This window comes from Siniperca chuatsi, linkage group LG24 (genome assembly GCF_020085105.1).
Source record: "Siniperca chuatsi isolate FFG_IHB_CAS linkage group LG24, ASM2008510v1, whole genome shotgun sequence".
Classification (NCBI taxonomy): Eukaryota; Metazoa; Chordata; class Actinopteri; order Centrarchiformes; family Sinipercidae; genus Siniperca; species Siniperca chuatsi.
Window position 1 is genome coordinate 12,500,499 of NC_058065.1, and position 14,966 is coordinate 12,515,464.

The 14,966-nt window shown below is 39.2% G+C and overlaps 1 protein-coding gene across 2 annotated transcripts; it reads right to left on the reverse strand.

Moving 5' to 3' along the window:
• Nucleotides 1-529: 529 nt before the first annotated feature.
• Nucleotides 530-14,420, reverse strand: ndfip2 (Nedd4 family interacting protein 2). Of its 2 annotated transcripts, none has more exons than XM_044187135.1 (8): nucleotides 14,172-14,420; nucleotides 10,064-10,292; nucleotides 9,642-9,760; nucleotides 8,814-8,901; nucleotides 8,421-8,545; nucleotides 5,225-5,291; nucleotides 4,978-5,084; nucleotides 530-4,892 (listed from the first exon to the last, which is right to left on the reverse strand). In XM_044187135.1, the coding sequence occupies exons 1-7, from the start codon at nucleotides 14,196-14,198 to the stop codon at nucleotides 4,981-4,983; spliced, it is 759 nt and encodes a 252-aa protein (XP_044043070.1). In that variant the 5' UTR covers nucleotides 14,199-14,420; the 3' UTR covers nucleotides 530-4,892; nucleotides 4,978-4,980. The 2 variants fall into 2 exon arrangements, with proteins under 2 accessions (XP_044043070.1, XP_044043069.1); XM_044187134.1 differs by having other exon boundaries at nucleotides 9,630-9,760; nucleotides 14,172-14,409.
• Nucleotides 14,421-14,966: the final 546 nt, after the last annotated feature.

Consider the following 14,966-nt stretch of genomic DNA (forward strand, 5'->3'; position numbering starts at 1 on the left):
ACGCTAGCAACTCTGTGAGGCAGTGCTTTGAGCTAAATGCTAATGTCAGCATGCTAACATACGCACAATGCCAATACTGACATGCTAATGTTTAGCAGGTATAATGTTTACCATGGTCAAAATCTTAGTTTAGCATGCTAACATTTGTTAATTAGCATTAAACACAAAGTAATTAACACACTTAATAGTTTTGCAGGTATTTGGTCAGAAAGCAAAGCATTGGACACTTTTAACATTTTGACCTGATGATGGGCCTAGATGACAAATTAGGGGATCACCAAATAATAATAATACATCAGAGTTTTTTTAATTTTAATGCAACAATCTATATGTATTGCATTGAATTTCACTTGTTTGTGTCTACTACACTTTTAGCACTGATAATATGAATACTTTGAAGAAATGAGGACCTTCTTTGTTGTATAATAAACTTGTTTGGATCATGATAGCAAAAACCAATCTGTATCATTTTGAAAAACCCTGGCATAATTCAGGCTTTAAGTGCAAAAGAAAACAGAATCCATAAAACTGAACTGGCAGGCTTTTGAACTTTATTGGCATTTTTGCAAGACATCATCTGTCAATTTTATTCCAGTTAGGATAAATGCATAACAACTGTTTCAAAAGATGTTAAAAGGATTATCTTGGACAAAAAATGTTTTGGCTGCCATCTCATTTTTTTCTTCATTTATTTACAAAGAAATGTATTTGTACGAGATTAATCCTAATATTACCCCACTCGTTCAGGCGGATAAATCATGCAGCAGAGCTTTAATTTGTTGAAAGATGTTGATATTGCTGAAAGAGGTTTTAATGGGATATGACCAGAGTCAAAAAAAGAAAAGCATAAAAAAAGTTGGGCAATACTTATGCTGTCACAGTTTAGGCTAAAAGCGATGAAACAAGACACACAATAACAACATTATCATTTTGAAAAATAAAAAGTGCAAAAGGCAAATAATCCATTTGGGATGATTAAGAATTCCAGTTAAAAACTTGGATGGCTAACATTTTTTTTTCTTTTCTCTACCCACCACACCAAGTTAAGCAGATTCACAAATCATACTGTACAGAAGTTCTTCAAAGTGCAAATATTATGAATTGGCATAAGCTGGTATATACATTTCATTTTCTGGATGAAAAATAATCAAAAAGCATGTTTTTCTTTGTCCAGTCAGGCTCCATTTTCATGGCACACAAGCTCAGAGGCTACTCCCGTACTCCATTCACACTGGACAGTATCCCCTGACTTCACCGCTGTTACACTCACGAGAAATGACAACGTCTGCTGACATTGTTCTCAGTTAGTCACATAATAAAAAGGTGTTTTCTCCACACAGAAGCCACCTCCCCAATAGGAGCTTCGTTACATCACCAAAAAGCTCCATGAAAAGAAAAAGGAAGGAAAACATTTGAATTTAATCATAAAAGCCATATTCCCCAGAGAGAGACGCATGTGTTGGGTTTCTCCAAATCAAGGTCTTTTCAGACAGGGGGCGATTGACACGCCTAGTGATTCATTTTCAATGAGAGGCGAGCGGGCAGGTAGGGAGGCGCGGCCAATCCGACAGGCAGAGCGACAAGTGGGCACAATCCCGTGAAACTGTCACAGTGAATTGTCTTTTTCTATGCGACGCGCAGACTGGCGAGAGACTTATCCTTGCTGTTTTGTGAGTTCCCTGAAATATATAACTGTTTTCTAAACAGTTATCGGGACATAAACACGGAGGGCTTTCGCATGGCAGAGCATCGGTGCAAGACTGTATCAGGTAACGTTACATTAGGCTTGGGCGCCATCTGTTTTTTCATACCTCCCTGACATTTCACCAGGATATAACGGTATATATTAAAAAAAAAACAACGTAAAAGCTGAGCTGCTGGTGATAAAAATTGTAGCATGTATGACATTGTCTAGCCTACAATGCTGTGTCTAATATGCAATTAGCCTACTTGTAATGCTGTACCGAATATCTTTTTTCATTCACATTCGAAGTTCTATTGAGATTTTCGAATGAAGTTTTGAATGTCTGTCGTCATATTTTATTTGCTTCTAAAAACTTTTCTTTTTGTGAATGCTTGATATGTTTTTTTTTTAAAATTGTTTTTACTCCTATTCATTTGATCTTCTCATTTTGGTCTTTACTTCCTCTTTGCTCATGTTCTTTGGCCTTATTCTCATTTTATCTGCCTTGTCTGGTTTTATTTCTGTTTGTAAAGCACTTTGTAACATTGTTAAGAAAAATGCTAAATAAATAAAGATAATTATATTATATCATTATCTCCATATCAGTTTAATAGAAAGAGGAGCGTTTGCATTGATGATGGTATTGAAAATCATACCTTCGGGATTTCTAAATCCCCTGGTATACGCTATTAACATGATACCGCCCAAGCCTACGTTACATATAGTTTTAACTTAAGCTAGGCTATAAAGTTACAACTATGCTAACTTTAGCTATCAACAATAACAGTGTGTGGTTAGCATCAAAGAAAATACAGTTGTACCGACAGGGATACAGTAGTGCACAGAAGCAGTTTCCATGGTTACCACGCATAGAGCGCAGAACCAGTCACATTTTAATTGGTTTTATTGCATTTTCCTCCGATTTACTGCGAATTAAAATTGTTGGCAAGTGTGTACAGTACACACACACACTTACTTTTTTCTGTGCAGCTTGTTCAATGCGCACCTCAGCTTCATCCAAAAACGTACATCCACTTTACTCGGGACCGAACCGGATCTCAATCTCTGATGACTCAACTCTTCAACTATTCCATTACCACAGGACTTTACATCCACAACTGTTGTAGGTCACTACAAATAACTAAATTGCATATGACTCTTTTATTCCAAAGAGTTTTACTCGAGCCTGGCAAGTAACAGTAACTGCGCTGTATGTAAAAAGGTTACTATCAGTTGCACTTCCACAGCACCGAAGCAGGAGACGCATATGAGGCGGACTTCCCTCACAGTCCTGCTTTTGGGCCACTGTCCACCGACCGACCGGAGCAGCCCAAGTGGCCCAAAAGCACTGATTTATCCAAGGAGCCTCCACTGATTAGCTGCGCTCCTCTGTAGCTTACAGGTATCGTTTTGCCAGACGTCTTTGGCAATCAGTGTGGAGAAAAAAAAGCAGGTGTATATCATGTTTTACAGGTGAATGAGGAAAGCTGTTGCGATAAACTGAACCCCAGGTTAAGAACAGATGATTAAGTTTTGGTAGCTAGGCAGGCATATTTGAAACGTTCTTTTCATTTGTCTTTTCAAGAAGATGCCAACCAGTGCAGAGGTAAATGTAGCCCTCCTCTTCTAAAAATGGCATGATAAAAATTTACTGCATAGGTCAGGTCAGCGTGACAATTATCATTAAAAGGCAAAGAAGGGGGCTATTTCTGGAGATCTGTTTGTACACATGTATCTATTTCAGATGACGTTTAAAATATTTTTTTTGTTTCTGTTGTAAATGACACATTTTACAGGCCATCCTGGCCATTTCCTTCATATAAAACTATTTTTGTAAATGCTTCTAGTTTGTCATTTCAACCACTTATTCAATAGCTCAGAGATTATAGAAAAAAATAATTTCAGCTAGTTCATCCAAAGGCCAACGGCCAGGGCCTCATTCAACTGATTGGTTGTTTTAAAACAAATGTGAATGTTAAGAAAGAGTTTCAATTCATTCCAAGCTGTTTTCTGTCCTGGGTCATATTTTGAGCCATGTCTGGTCGCAGTAAAGCAAAAGGTCAACAGGAATGAAGCTTGGGCAAGTTGTGTTGGGTTTAAAAACACTAAATGCATCAGGGTGTGTGATATGTAAACTGATCAATGCATATATCTGGTTTTCCTCACACATGCACATTTGAGTGCCCTTACGACGAAAATCTTACCATCTCGGTATCTAATTTTCAATATTTTAGGGGATGGAGAGGCTGAGATGTTAGTAGGATGCACACTGTCAAAGTGTCAACTAAAGTAGATTGACTTTGGCTGCACGACACATCAATGAGGGCGTAAAAAATGCTACATCACGGTAAAAGTAAGACTCGTTCAAAACACCCTGAACTTAAAAAGCTGTAATGGCAAAACTAAAACTGTTCAAGATATAATGTGCAATAGGTCAGAGTGAAATACACGGAACTACAAACGGGCTGCACTCAGTTTGAAATCCTTGCTTGATGTTTGTCGCAAAAGTCGGAGACAAACAAGGCAAACTCGTAGGGGAAATTTGAATATCAAAGGCTCCGACACATTTTCAAATTCCAAATGCTACTTTATAGACATAGAGGGTTTCTCATTCAATCATAAGCTGATTTGCTTACTGTTTGTTTACACAGGGAAAGCCATTTCATCAAAATGAGCTACAGTAACTTAGTTTCCTTTTATTTGTATGCGTTTCCTACATTTAAGACGCCGTTTCGTTGAAATAGTTTAATTGTGCTTTCATTTAGTGTTTCTGTGACTCTTAAAATATTGGATATCTCATTTTGAACAACCCTCTTCATACTAAGGGTCAGCTGAATTTGCCTCAGGTAACTAAGTTTGTGTATCTTAAAAGCTCTTGAGAGACATGACACATATGTGAGACTGGTTTTTTCATACGATCCTAGAGCAGACTGCGTTAAGAGCTTCGAATCAAAGGAAAATGAAAAAATAAAATAAAAGCCAGGGAAGGGATCTTATCATCAAAGACTTGTTTTTCAGCTCGGTTCAGAAGTGGAAACTTCAGAGTGAGTCGTGTCATGCTTTTAATGAGACTGGTAACACTTTCTCCCTACTTCTTTCCTTCATTCCTTCCCCGTCTGCTCTCTTCACCGCAAGGCTCCTCAGTCAGGTCATTCGAGGGGGAGGGAAGGAACTTCACATTGGAAAGGAATGGTGATGGTGTGGAAACCTGTGGGAAATCAAATCAAATCATCAGGGCACTCAGCAATTTAGTGATTTCTTTTTTAGATTTTCAGAAGAGATTTTTACTTTACCTTTTAGTAGAGGAAGAAGAGGCGTGTCCTATGAGCGGTGGCCATATTCTCTGACATGTTGCGGACTTTAAGGTAGTTGACGAAACCCCTGAAGAACAGCAGGAGACCTGTGGAGGGAAAGGACGGTTCACTTCACAGCAGAGATCTCCAGCAAAATATAAATCAATATTAAGGACTTTTATATAAAAAAAAAAAAAAAAAAAAAAAAACACACGTTCCGCACCATTTAACATTACAAATTACTCACCGAGCAACAGGAAGATCCACCAGAGCCAGTATTGACCATTAAAGTAGCCGGTGAAGTAGTCGGAGAACTGGAACCAGAAAAAGACATCCATCACTTTCAGTTAACCCTTGGGGGTCTGAGCCCTTTTTCCCCCTATTACTGGGGCCTCGACTCTCTTAATATATAAGAATGTGTAGAGATTCAGTACTGTAAGGCACAAGCAAGTAACTGATATAATTTTTCTCAGCACAACATGGGCTATCTGAATATAAAAAACTGAATTTGAATGTTTCAACAATTTATTCATTTTCCACAACAAGCAAAAGTTTAGTATCTTCACATTTGTAGTCCAAGACCTCAGGTGAAAAACAAAAACTAAAATAAAATAAATACTATTACACAGACAAACAGAACTATTTACATTTTTATTACAACTGTCCATATTCGTTTCTGGGCGTGTGTGTTTTTTTTTTTTACTACAACTATGTTGACAAACTAAGTCTCTATTACACAGAGACTCGTTTCACTTTCACTCTGATGTTTTGACCTGGGTGAAAATAGGTCTTGCAGCTGTCTTTGATGCTGTCAAGGACGGGCCTCAGAGGGAAAAGGTGGTCATGGTCCGCTGGGCTTCGTTTTGGATCAATCTGGATCCAATTCTGGATCAGTCATGTCAGTGTTCCAGTATATCACCTGAAACCTGTCACGGGTCACTGCAGTGCCAGGAAATCCCACAGAGGAGACGGTATTCTGCCTCCAGTACCTGCCGATGTCCCCCAGTTTCAGCAGCGCAGCATAGAAGACGAGTCAGAAAAATCTGAAGAACTCGTTGGTTGTGAGGTCAGCCCAGGGACATTTTCATTCTTTAGATATCTTTTTCATGCCTGTTTGTTGGTGTTGGTACACAGGGTGTAAGTGGGCTGTAGCTGCTGCTGGGATTCAGTTTATGACCAGGCGGCCTTTCTGGGAGAATTTCTGGTGGTGAAGGAGTATCAGCATTCATCTCTGTTCTCCAGGAGTCAGTTTGCTGGCGCTTAAAGCCGGTTCTATTTGGTGACTGCGACCTTGTTCGGCTCCTGCCTCTCTGCACACCTGGCTTGATTCCAGGTCTTGTTTTAGGTCTAGTGACTGATGGGGCGCGGGTTCTTTGACCCTTACCACTGAGGAGGCTGATAATCATCAGAGCTGCTGCTGTGTACAGAGCTAGACGGGAAGGAAGCGGAGGTGCTAGGAACATCCTCCTCTGCAGTGCATAGTAGTACATCCCTGCAGAACAAAATAAAGAATACAAAATATTCCAAACATTGCAGTAAGTGCTTTCAAATAAGGAACGTCTGTCTATCTGTCTCTCTCTATCTCAATTCAATTCAAAGGCTTTATTGGCATGAAAGTTTCAAAAACAATTTTGCCAAAGCATCAAAGTACAAAGTGATCAAAAAATTTGGACAATGCACAAAAACAGTGCTATCAGCAATAACACAACATAGATAAATGCTGCGTTATTGCCAGCACTCTATCTATTGTAGTAATTTTTCTAAGGTTAAAAGGTGTACATCTCAATAAATACATTGTTTTCTGTTACTAAATTTGCAAATATGAACAAATAAAAGTACACTTTTATTTCAAATATGAAAATGTCAAAGTACTGTACTCACTCATCTCAGCAGGATCACGCCGCTCCACGTAAGCTAATTCCTCCCTCGACTCAAAACGTTCTGCTTCTGACTCCACATCTTCCTCACTCTCCAAACAAGCTTCCAGAGCTTGTTGCAGGGTCAGTTTGCGTGCAGATGCCATTTTCCATTAACAAATGTTGACAAACGTTTCACAAATAACACACTAAATGCTTCGATTACTCTCCAAAAAACTCTGATCGAAAACAAAGGGGCGGAGACCCGCAAAATAATGCCGATTTCCATATATGGTGCTTCTGTGTTGCAGTAGATTTCTAAATGCTCTGGACAAAGCATACATCTCTACAATCACGTTTGTAAATCGGCAATACGCCATTTTGCAACCATCATTGGCGCAGTGCTTTGCACACGGTTTACCACCTAATAACAAAGCTTGTGACTGGAGAGGAGAGAGTCAACATGTCTGCCAGCGATCTCATTCACCAAAACAGTGAAAAGTTGTTTGTACAGGGTATATGCAGGAATACTGAAGTTAAATTTAATAGCTTTTAAGACCTTTTTTTAAGACCCTTTCCATTAATTTTAAGACCTCATCGCCACTTTGAGTTGAATTGAATTTACTACGTGGGCGTAAAGGGACCTTCGCATTAGTCGGTAGGTCAGTGAGCGAGCTAACGGTTGTCCTTTCCAGATGACGTCAAATCTAGCAGGATTCCAGAAATAAACTACACAGAATCCCACTATGTGCCTACTCAATGATTAAATTTATGCAAACTTTAGCATACAACCTCTTTGGACAAACATATATATTGAAAACAAGCTACAAAATTGAATACCTCGGAAAATGGCGTTTAAGACTTGTTAATACTTTTTAAAAGGGCCTTAATTATAGCTAGCTTGATTTATCAACTTTTAATACTTTACGACCCCGCATACACCCTCTTGTAAAGTCGGTATTAGATAAATAAGCGCATAAAACATCAATTATCACTTTTATTATCTTGATAGATTACCAAGCCCCTGGACGGAGTGTAAGAACAAGTGAGGGCTCGTTGTAATGGCTGGACGGTGCGCTGCAGGACAGTTTTTAAAGTGAGTCACTACATACATCCGTTACAGAGCTATGATTAAAGGTATGAAGTGAATGCTTTTGCGATCAATGGCGACTGGTGCATCCCCAGAGGGTTAATATACTGAATACTGATATTACAAATAACCCATGATGCAACACTGTTTGTAGGAACCAGTGTTACCCGGTGTACTCTTCCTATTCAAAAATAATATTAAGTCCCCCCCGAAAGGTAATTGAACTTTTTGTGGAAAAATCATCAGACACAAATGATATTCCAAGCAGAGTATTTTTATACATCTTAAAACATTCTTTAATATTGTGCATGCGTAAATGTCTAGTCTTTGCATGTAATACGATCACACTTTTTCAAATGTAATTTCCAGAAGAAAAAAAAACAACAACCCCAATGTATATTCATATTATATTTGGGCCAATACGATAACTAACACACTGAATTAACTGGGCCAAAAATTTAGCCGGATATTAAAAGAAGAGAAAAAACAAAACATACCCTGACGATAAGAATCCATTTGATGAGGGAAAGTCCGAAGCCGCAGATGGCTCCGTAGCGTCCTGCAATGGTATTGGTCAGACAGAACGAAAGGCAGAATCCGATCCAGTTGAACAGGAAGGCCACTAGAAGGACAAACATGAGGACACTCAGTCATTTTGCTTTACAACAACAAAAAAAGAAAGAAAATAGGCACAACAGATTCACACATCATCCATCACTCAAGGCCTACGGTCATGACTTCCGCTCACTTATCAAAGTTTGACACATTAGCAAACGATTACTTACCTTGTTCAGGAGGGTGTCGTAATCTTGGTAAAACAAATAATCCTGGCTGCAGCCCTCTCATGCTTTAACAGAAGCATTCAAAATGTTAACATGAGACAGACTTACTGAAAAAGGCCAACATGAAGATTCCATCGTTTCCAACTCGAAGCTGATCAGCGTCACTGAAATCGTCTCTGGGAGGGAATTCATCATCCTAACATGGACACACACACACACACAAACAAACAAAGCACATGTAAATATAACATATAAGGTTGGCTAAAATATAATAGGTAAACACCTACTACAAAGTCAACAGATGAGTTGGAAAACATGTCTGAACTCCGTCACCCTGAGAGCTATTTCATTCATGCTCAATCAAATCTAAAAATGACTCATGTGACATTGACTCAGTGTGCTGCGACCAATAGCTGCTGTCGGGAACTCTAAATTCATAATATGAAGCTTAGCACTTAAGAGACTTTTAGTGTGGGATGTCCCAAATCCGGTAGAACAAAGAGAGAAAACATCCCCAGCAAAAGCTTTCAGCAAATTTTGTTCTCTCAATTCATTTAGACTATAAAACTCTGACATAATAAAAAAAAATACAACTTCTACATGTGATGAATGAATGTTTGATCAACATGTTAAACCTCTGTGACTAATTACTACCATTTGTTTTGCTCTTACGTGTCAAGAGGGTGGGGCTGTTCAGATGTAGCACGCTTTGAGGTAAACCCCACTCGTGTAAATAAAAGGATACAGACCACAGGAACAGCTTGCAAATATTATTATGTAAACCAGGTCTGAATCTATAACGCTTCAATGGAAGGACGTTGATAAAACACGCAAAAAGACGAGAGAAAAAAAAAAAAACAAACAAGAAGAGATTCAGGAATTCAAAAATCAAGGAGGAGCATGTGTGTGATCGTTTGTCCTCACCCGTGGCATCACCTCCACAGTGGAGGTAGCCATGGCGGCTGCTTTGGCCTTCTCCGCTTCGTCATATGTGGGCAGTGACGTGGCGACGCTGTAGGGTGGAGGCACTGGGAAGTCACTTCGGAAACTAGTCTCTGTGGGAACGACAGAGAAGGAGAAGACTCAGTTACAAAGGAAAGAAAGGGAGCCGCATGTGGTATCTAGCTAAGTAGCTGCCAGTTATGTGGTAATGCTGTCATGGAAATCAACACTGACTCATGAGTAAAGACACTCCGATATTTGCCACAAAACTGTTGCTGATGCTATTATAGGAAGCATACCACACTTTGGAAAAATAAAGTTGCTGCTAAGAAAATGTTCATTTAAAAAGGATCTATTAGGCACAGACAAAAGGGAAAGTAATGCAGTGGATTAAACGAGATTCCTTTCATACATACCAGGTGCTGCAGCGGTTGCTCCCAGGTCAATGGAGGCGTAAGAAGGAGGAGGCGCCTCTGCCTCCCCCTGAGTCCTTGATCCCGATGCTTCCCCTGCTTCTGGGGCAGGCGCCGGGCTGGCCTGGGCCTGGCTCTGGTCCTGGCTGGACGTCCCGGCCTGGGCTGTGGCAGACGTGCACGGCTGCTGCTCGCTGGTTGAGGCTTCTGAAGAGTCATCCTCATTGTGCAACTGGAGGAGAGGATGAGACGGGGGGGTTAGAGGAGTGGGCACAAGCGGATCAGCTGATTAGTCAGCCAAAAAGTGTGGCTGCTCGAGGGGACGCTCATACTGTTCCAAGTTTCTAAAACTGGCATCAGTCTTGTACTTTCTGCTGGACGGCTTTCTGAAGCTGAGAAAAGTACAAATATGCAAAGACCACGAAATATGGAGCCCACTACCGAAGTGACGGAATCTGCCACTTCACTAAAATAACACCAGAAAGTAAAAGAAGAAAGTATTAGTAGTAAAGCTGGTATTCATTAGCTGCATTTGGGGGATTTCAGCTAAGTATTTTATAGTCCGACACCAGAACTGGTTTCTGCTCGCAGCACCAACATCAGGAACTTATTATGTAACAAAATGAGCTTTGCAAAATCTGTTGGTTTTTTTGTTTGTTTTTTTGTTTTTTGTTTTAAATCGGCACAAAATGCGGTTCAGGCAGAGCTGAATGAGTGGGTGGACATGGGCAACACAATATATGTATAGAAACAACTTTCAGTGACATACAGTATGTAATGAGTAAATCTTATTAGGCACACATACAGTATATAGTCCATTTTTTCACAGTATTTTACACATTATTCATATCATAGTCTTAAGATGAAAGTCAATTTCTTCATACAGTTTATTTCATTGAACACTTGCAGTCTAAAGCCAAAAATATGTTAAAGAGGTATTCATCCTGTGTCATAAGTTTATCTGAGATTTGACTCAGGTATAGTATAACAAGAGAACTGTCAACTTCTATTCGAAATATTTTTATTATCTCATTATCTTAAGCAAAAATAATTAAAGGACAAGCCCAGAAAATATTTTTACCTCACTGCCTCCAGCATTCGTTTGTATTCTGTTGTATAATTGGGATATTAGGTGTTGGTTGTCTTTAATTTTAACAGCACCTTTTTTTGTGTTCTGCTAAACATGATAGAAAATGCAATTACAAGTCATCTTTAATACATTGGATAATCCAAATCCTATTAGGGTCTATTCCTGCATTACAGCTACAGTCCTTAAGACTGCATTTTTGATACTATTCATAGTCTGCTTTTTATTGTGAAGCAGCTGCAGGATTACTTTAACTGCTGTAAGTACAGTATAGTAGTAGTAGTAGTAGTATGACTGCTGGGCAGGGTAAGAGCTACACCGTTTGCCCTCAGTAAAATGTTTGACACTGAAGGCACAGAGACGAGAGACTTCATCGGTACGTCAACAGAGGAAGGTCTCTGGAAAAGTGATACACATGTAATCAGTTAATGAGTGTCCCCGCTACAGCTGAGAGAGTCGGTTACAGACTTAAGTACATTAATTTTCATCAAACCAAAGAGCCAAACGCCTTCTGAAATTACAGAGGGGCGATGGGAACATGAGGGTTACAGAACGGCTGGCGGGAATTTTGGGTGGGCAAAGTTAGGGAGCGTTTCCTCCTCACATTCTCTGTGACTTCCATCAAGGTGCCTTTGAGAAAGGTAGACAGGTCCAGGCCTCAGCAACAATTCATTGTGCAATCTTGTTCTCTACAGTGACAATAAAGTTGATACTGACCTTGACAAAATACAACTTTTTTCAATCCTATAATATCAGGTCAAAAATGAGCAGCACACATGAGGTTGTGGCTTATGGTTTATTTTTTTACAGTGGTTTATTCACTGGCATCTCACCTTAAGGATACATTGCCATGGATACGATGCTCCGTTGCCCAGTATTAACACAATAACCACAGACTAATCATGTGTTATACAGCTAACAAAGACGATCTCAATGTGGCTGAGCAAGTTCAACTTGTTCACAGGGGGGGCTGTTAGAATAGATTCCTATTCCAGAACACAACGTCCAGGATGAATACTGTACTTCTGCTGACTTGTGTTGATACATCACAGCCCTTCTGCTTCTACCATTTTAGTCAAATACCTTTGTTGCGTTTGCAGTTTATTCGGTATCTGAAAAGGTTGATGTGGTGGTGCCTAATAGCTGCAGGCAATTTTAGTTTCGGTTTTAAACTTAGTTTTAGTTTTAAATACAAGTAGACTGAAACCTAATTATTTCCATTACATTCATGAATTCTAATTATCACCATTATAATTATGTGTTTAAGAGGGGAGTTCACCAAATCATCATAATTTTATTAAAGTTTTCCATGACGTAACGGCAATATTCTTGATGTGGTATAACACTACCGCAAACAGGGAAACACCCTTTGTAATAACATCTGACGTCACAAGTGACTTATAGCAGGAGAGCTCAATTAAGTACTGATTATTTCAAAAAAGAAATACAGTCATAATTAAAAAGGAAATGTGTTAGTCGACATGCAGATAAACTTAAAAAAAAATAAAATCCTGGAATTCAAACCACCTTGTAAAACTCCACCAGCGCAGGGTCGATGTACAAGGCAGTGAGTGAATGAGCAGCTGACGACTGGCTCGGAATCAAGGACAAAGCATAACGCACCCCCGCGCACAGGGAATTACATAAGACCTTAACAACATAGCCACAAGCCCGCTCGTGTGTCCAAATATACCCAAAACTCATGCAGGCCTGCTCAGAGCAGCAGTGCCCTATACTTGCAGAAATCTGAGTATTATTTAGAGCAGAGAGAGAGAGCTAGAGGGCAAAATGTGGGGAGGAATAAAGAGCGTGTAAGCATAGGCATAATGAAATGAAGATGGCGTTGTCTACAAACCACACCATCAGATAACTTATCAGTTTAGCCTGAATGTGTTGAATTGTACGGTATCTAAATAATCCTTGAGAATCCACTGTCCAGAAGTTGATTCATGTTTATTGTACTAATGTTGTTGTACAAAAACTGGATTGTTGTTGAAATCAGCACTTTGTTCAGGGTTGAAAAGTTACAGCACAACACTGATTTGTTTTGGCTCATACTAAATCCTGTGGGAATCTCGCTCACATACCCAGAACCACAGGCATCAGAGCACAAAGCGGACTTTATCTCCAAGTGTCCACAACAGTTTCCAAAGTTTCTCAGCCACTGTTGTTACTTTACATGCCTGGAAACACTTTTAAAACAGCAATAAACCTCCACATATCTAATGCTGGCTAACTCAAATATTAACCAGATTGTGAGGTTGCCTGTTTTTTTTTTTTACTCAACATCCAGATTGCTTTTGACTAGGACTGGGAACACAAATTTTAATGCCATGAATAACTTCTTAAATTTCTTAATAAGCACTTCTGCTAGGAGACACAACAAGTCACACCTTGGAAAAGTTAGTTATTACTAGTTTCACTCCCTTCACAGGTTACTAGCCCTTTGGACTTGACTGCTTAACCAGGGTGTTTGCTAATCTAAAATTGTAATATTATTTTGCTAAGAGACTCAAAAAACAGTCCCTTTAAGCCACAATAGATATTAGCCAGCTAATAAATTCCCCTGCTAACACTGACTTAAAGCTAAGCTTGTGAACACTTGTATTAGCTTGTCAACAGCCGTGTAACTTGACACAGGTTTTATAGTTAGCAAGTAAACATACATAAGACAAGGTCTATTAAGTGTGCAACACAGTTTATTAGGATGTTAACTTTCAAGGCCTACAAGACTCAGACAAAATCTTTGCTGGCTAGCTACCGTTAGCCTAGCCGATGCGGAAGTGCTTGATGAGGCTAGCTGTCAAAACAAAACAATTCGAGGAAATAAATAAAGCTAAGATACAACATAAGTAACCATTCAGAAGCCAAGTCACAGGTTTTGCTTTCGTGTCTACGTGGTATAACTCATTTTTATTGAATTGTAAAAAATTGTCAATGCCTTCATTTTAGCAAGGCCTTGTTTCCTGTAACATGCAGGCCAAGCTATCAAACGGTGTTTTGATCTCATCTGTCCACACTCACCACTTGGTATCGGCTTGCTGGGTCCATCCCGACGAGATTGGGCTGGCAGGCAAGCAAGCCAGCCGAGAAAACAAGAAGAAAATCTAACTTGTTACTCCTAACTTTGTGTTAGGACAGGAGATATTTCTTCCAAACAACGCTCAGGATACAGAGCGATGACAGAAATGGCTGCAATCTACAGTGCACTCGCTTAGAAAAATACCGTTGTTGGCAAATCGTAAACCAACAGAGTAAAGCTACTCCTAAAATCTGATACTTCCGATCAAATACTTCAAAATAAAGTACATTTCAAATGTAACGCATCAAATTTGTACTAACTACCAAAAGTAATAATCAATTAATTACTAATAACTTTTGAACTTTAGGAACTCTGCTTTCAAAATGTAACTCAAGTAAAAGTACAAAAGTCTTATCAGCAAAATATATACTTTATAAGTATCAAAAGTAAAAGTACTCATTAAGCAGATTGGCTGCTTTATATTATATTATTACTGATTTGTTAACACATAAACAGCATTTATAGTTGCACTTGGTCAATGTAGAGCCAATTTTAATTATTTATAAACTCTTGGTCAATTTAATCTATAACATTGTATCATATTTTATAAGCTTATCATATGTTTTGTATGTAAAATCTTAAAGGTGCTATTGATAACATTGATAACATCCAGCCACTAGATGGCGCGCTCCCCCTCCATTCCATTCCAGTGGTTGCCAGTTTGTTGCACAACCTGCATATTTCATGGTCGAGTGGCGAGAGACTCAGACTCAGTCATGCCAAGTGATGAATCTTTT

What these genes read in the sequence shown, in the direction of transcription:
- ndfip2 (XM_044187134.1), bottom strand. Translation starts at nt 14,198, where the DNA reads ATGGACCCAGCAAGCCGATACCAAGTG. An exon ending in CAGCAAGCCGATACCAAGTG is followed by an intron (nt 10,293 to 14,171) that starts GTGAGTGTGGAC and finishes CCTCTCCTCCAG; the next exon opens with TTGCACAATGAGGATGACTC. An exon ending in AGCAACCGCTGCAGCACCTG is followed by an intron (nt 9,761 to 10,063) that starts GTATGTATGAAA and finishes TCGTTCCCACAG; the next exon opens with AGACTAGTTTCCGAAGTGAC.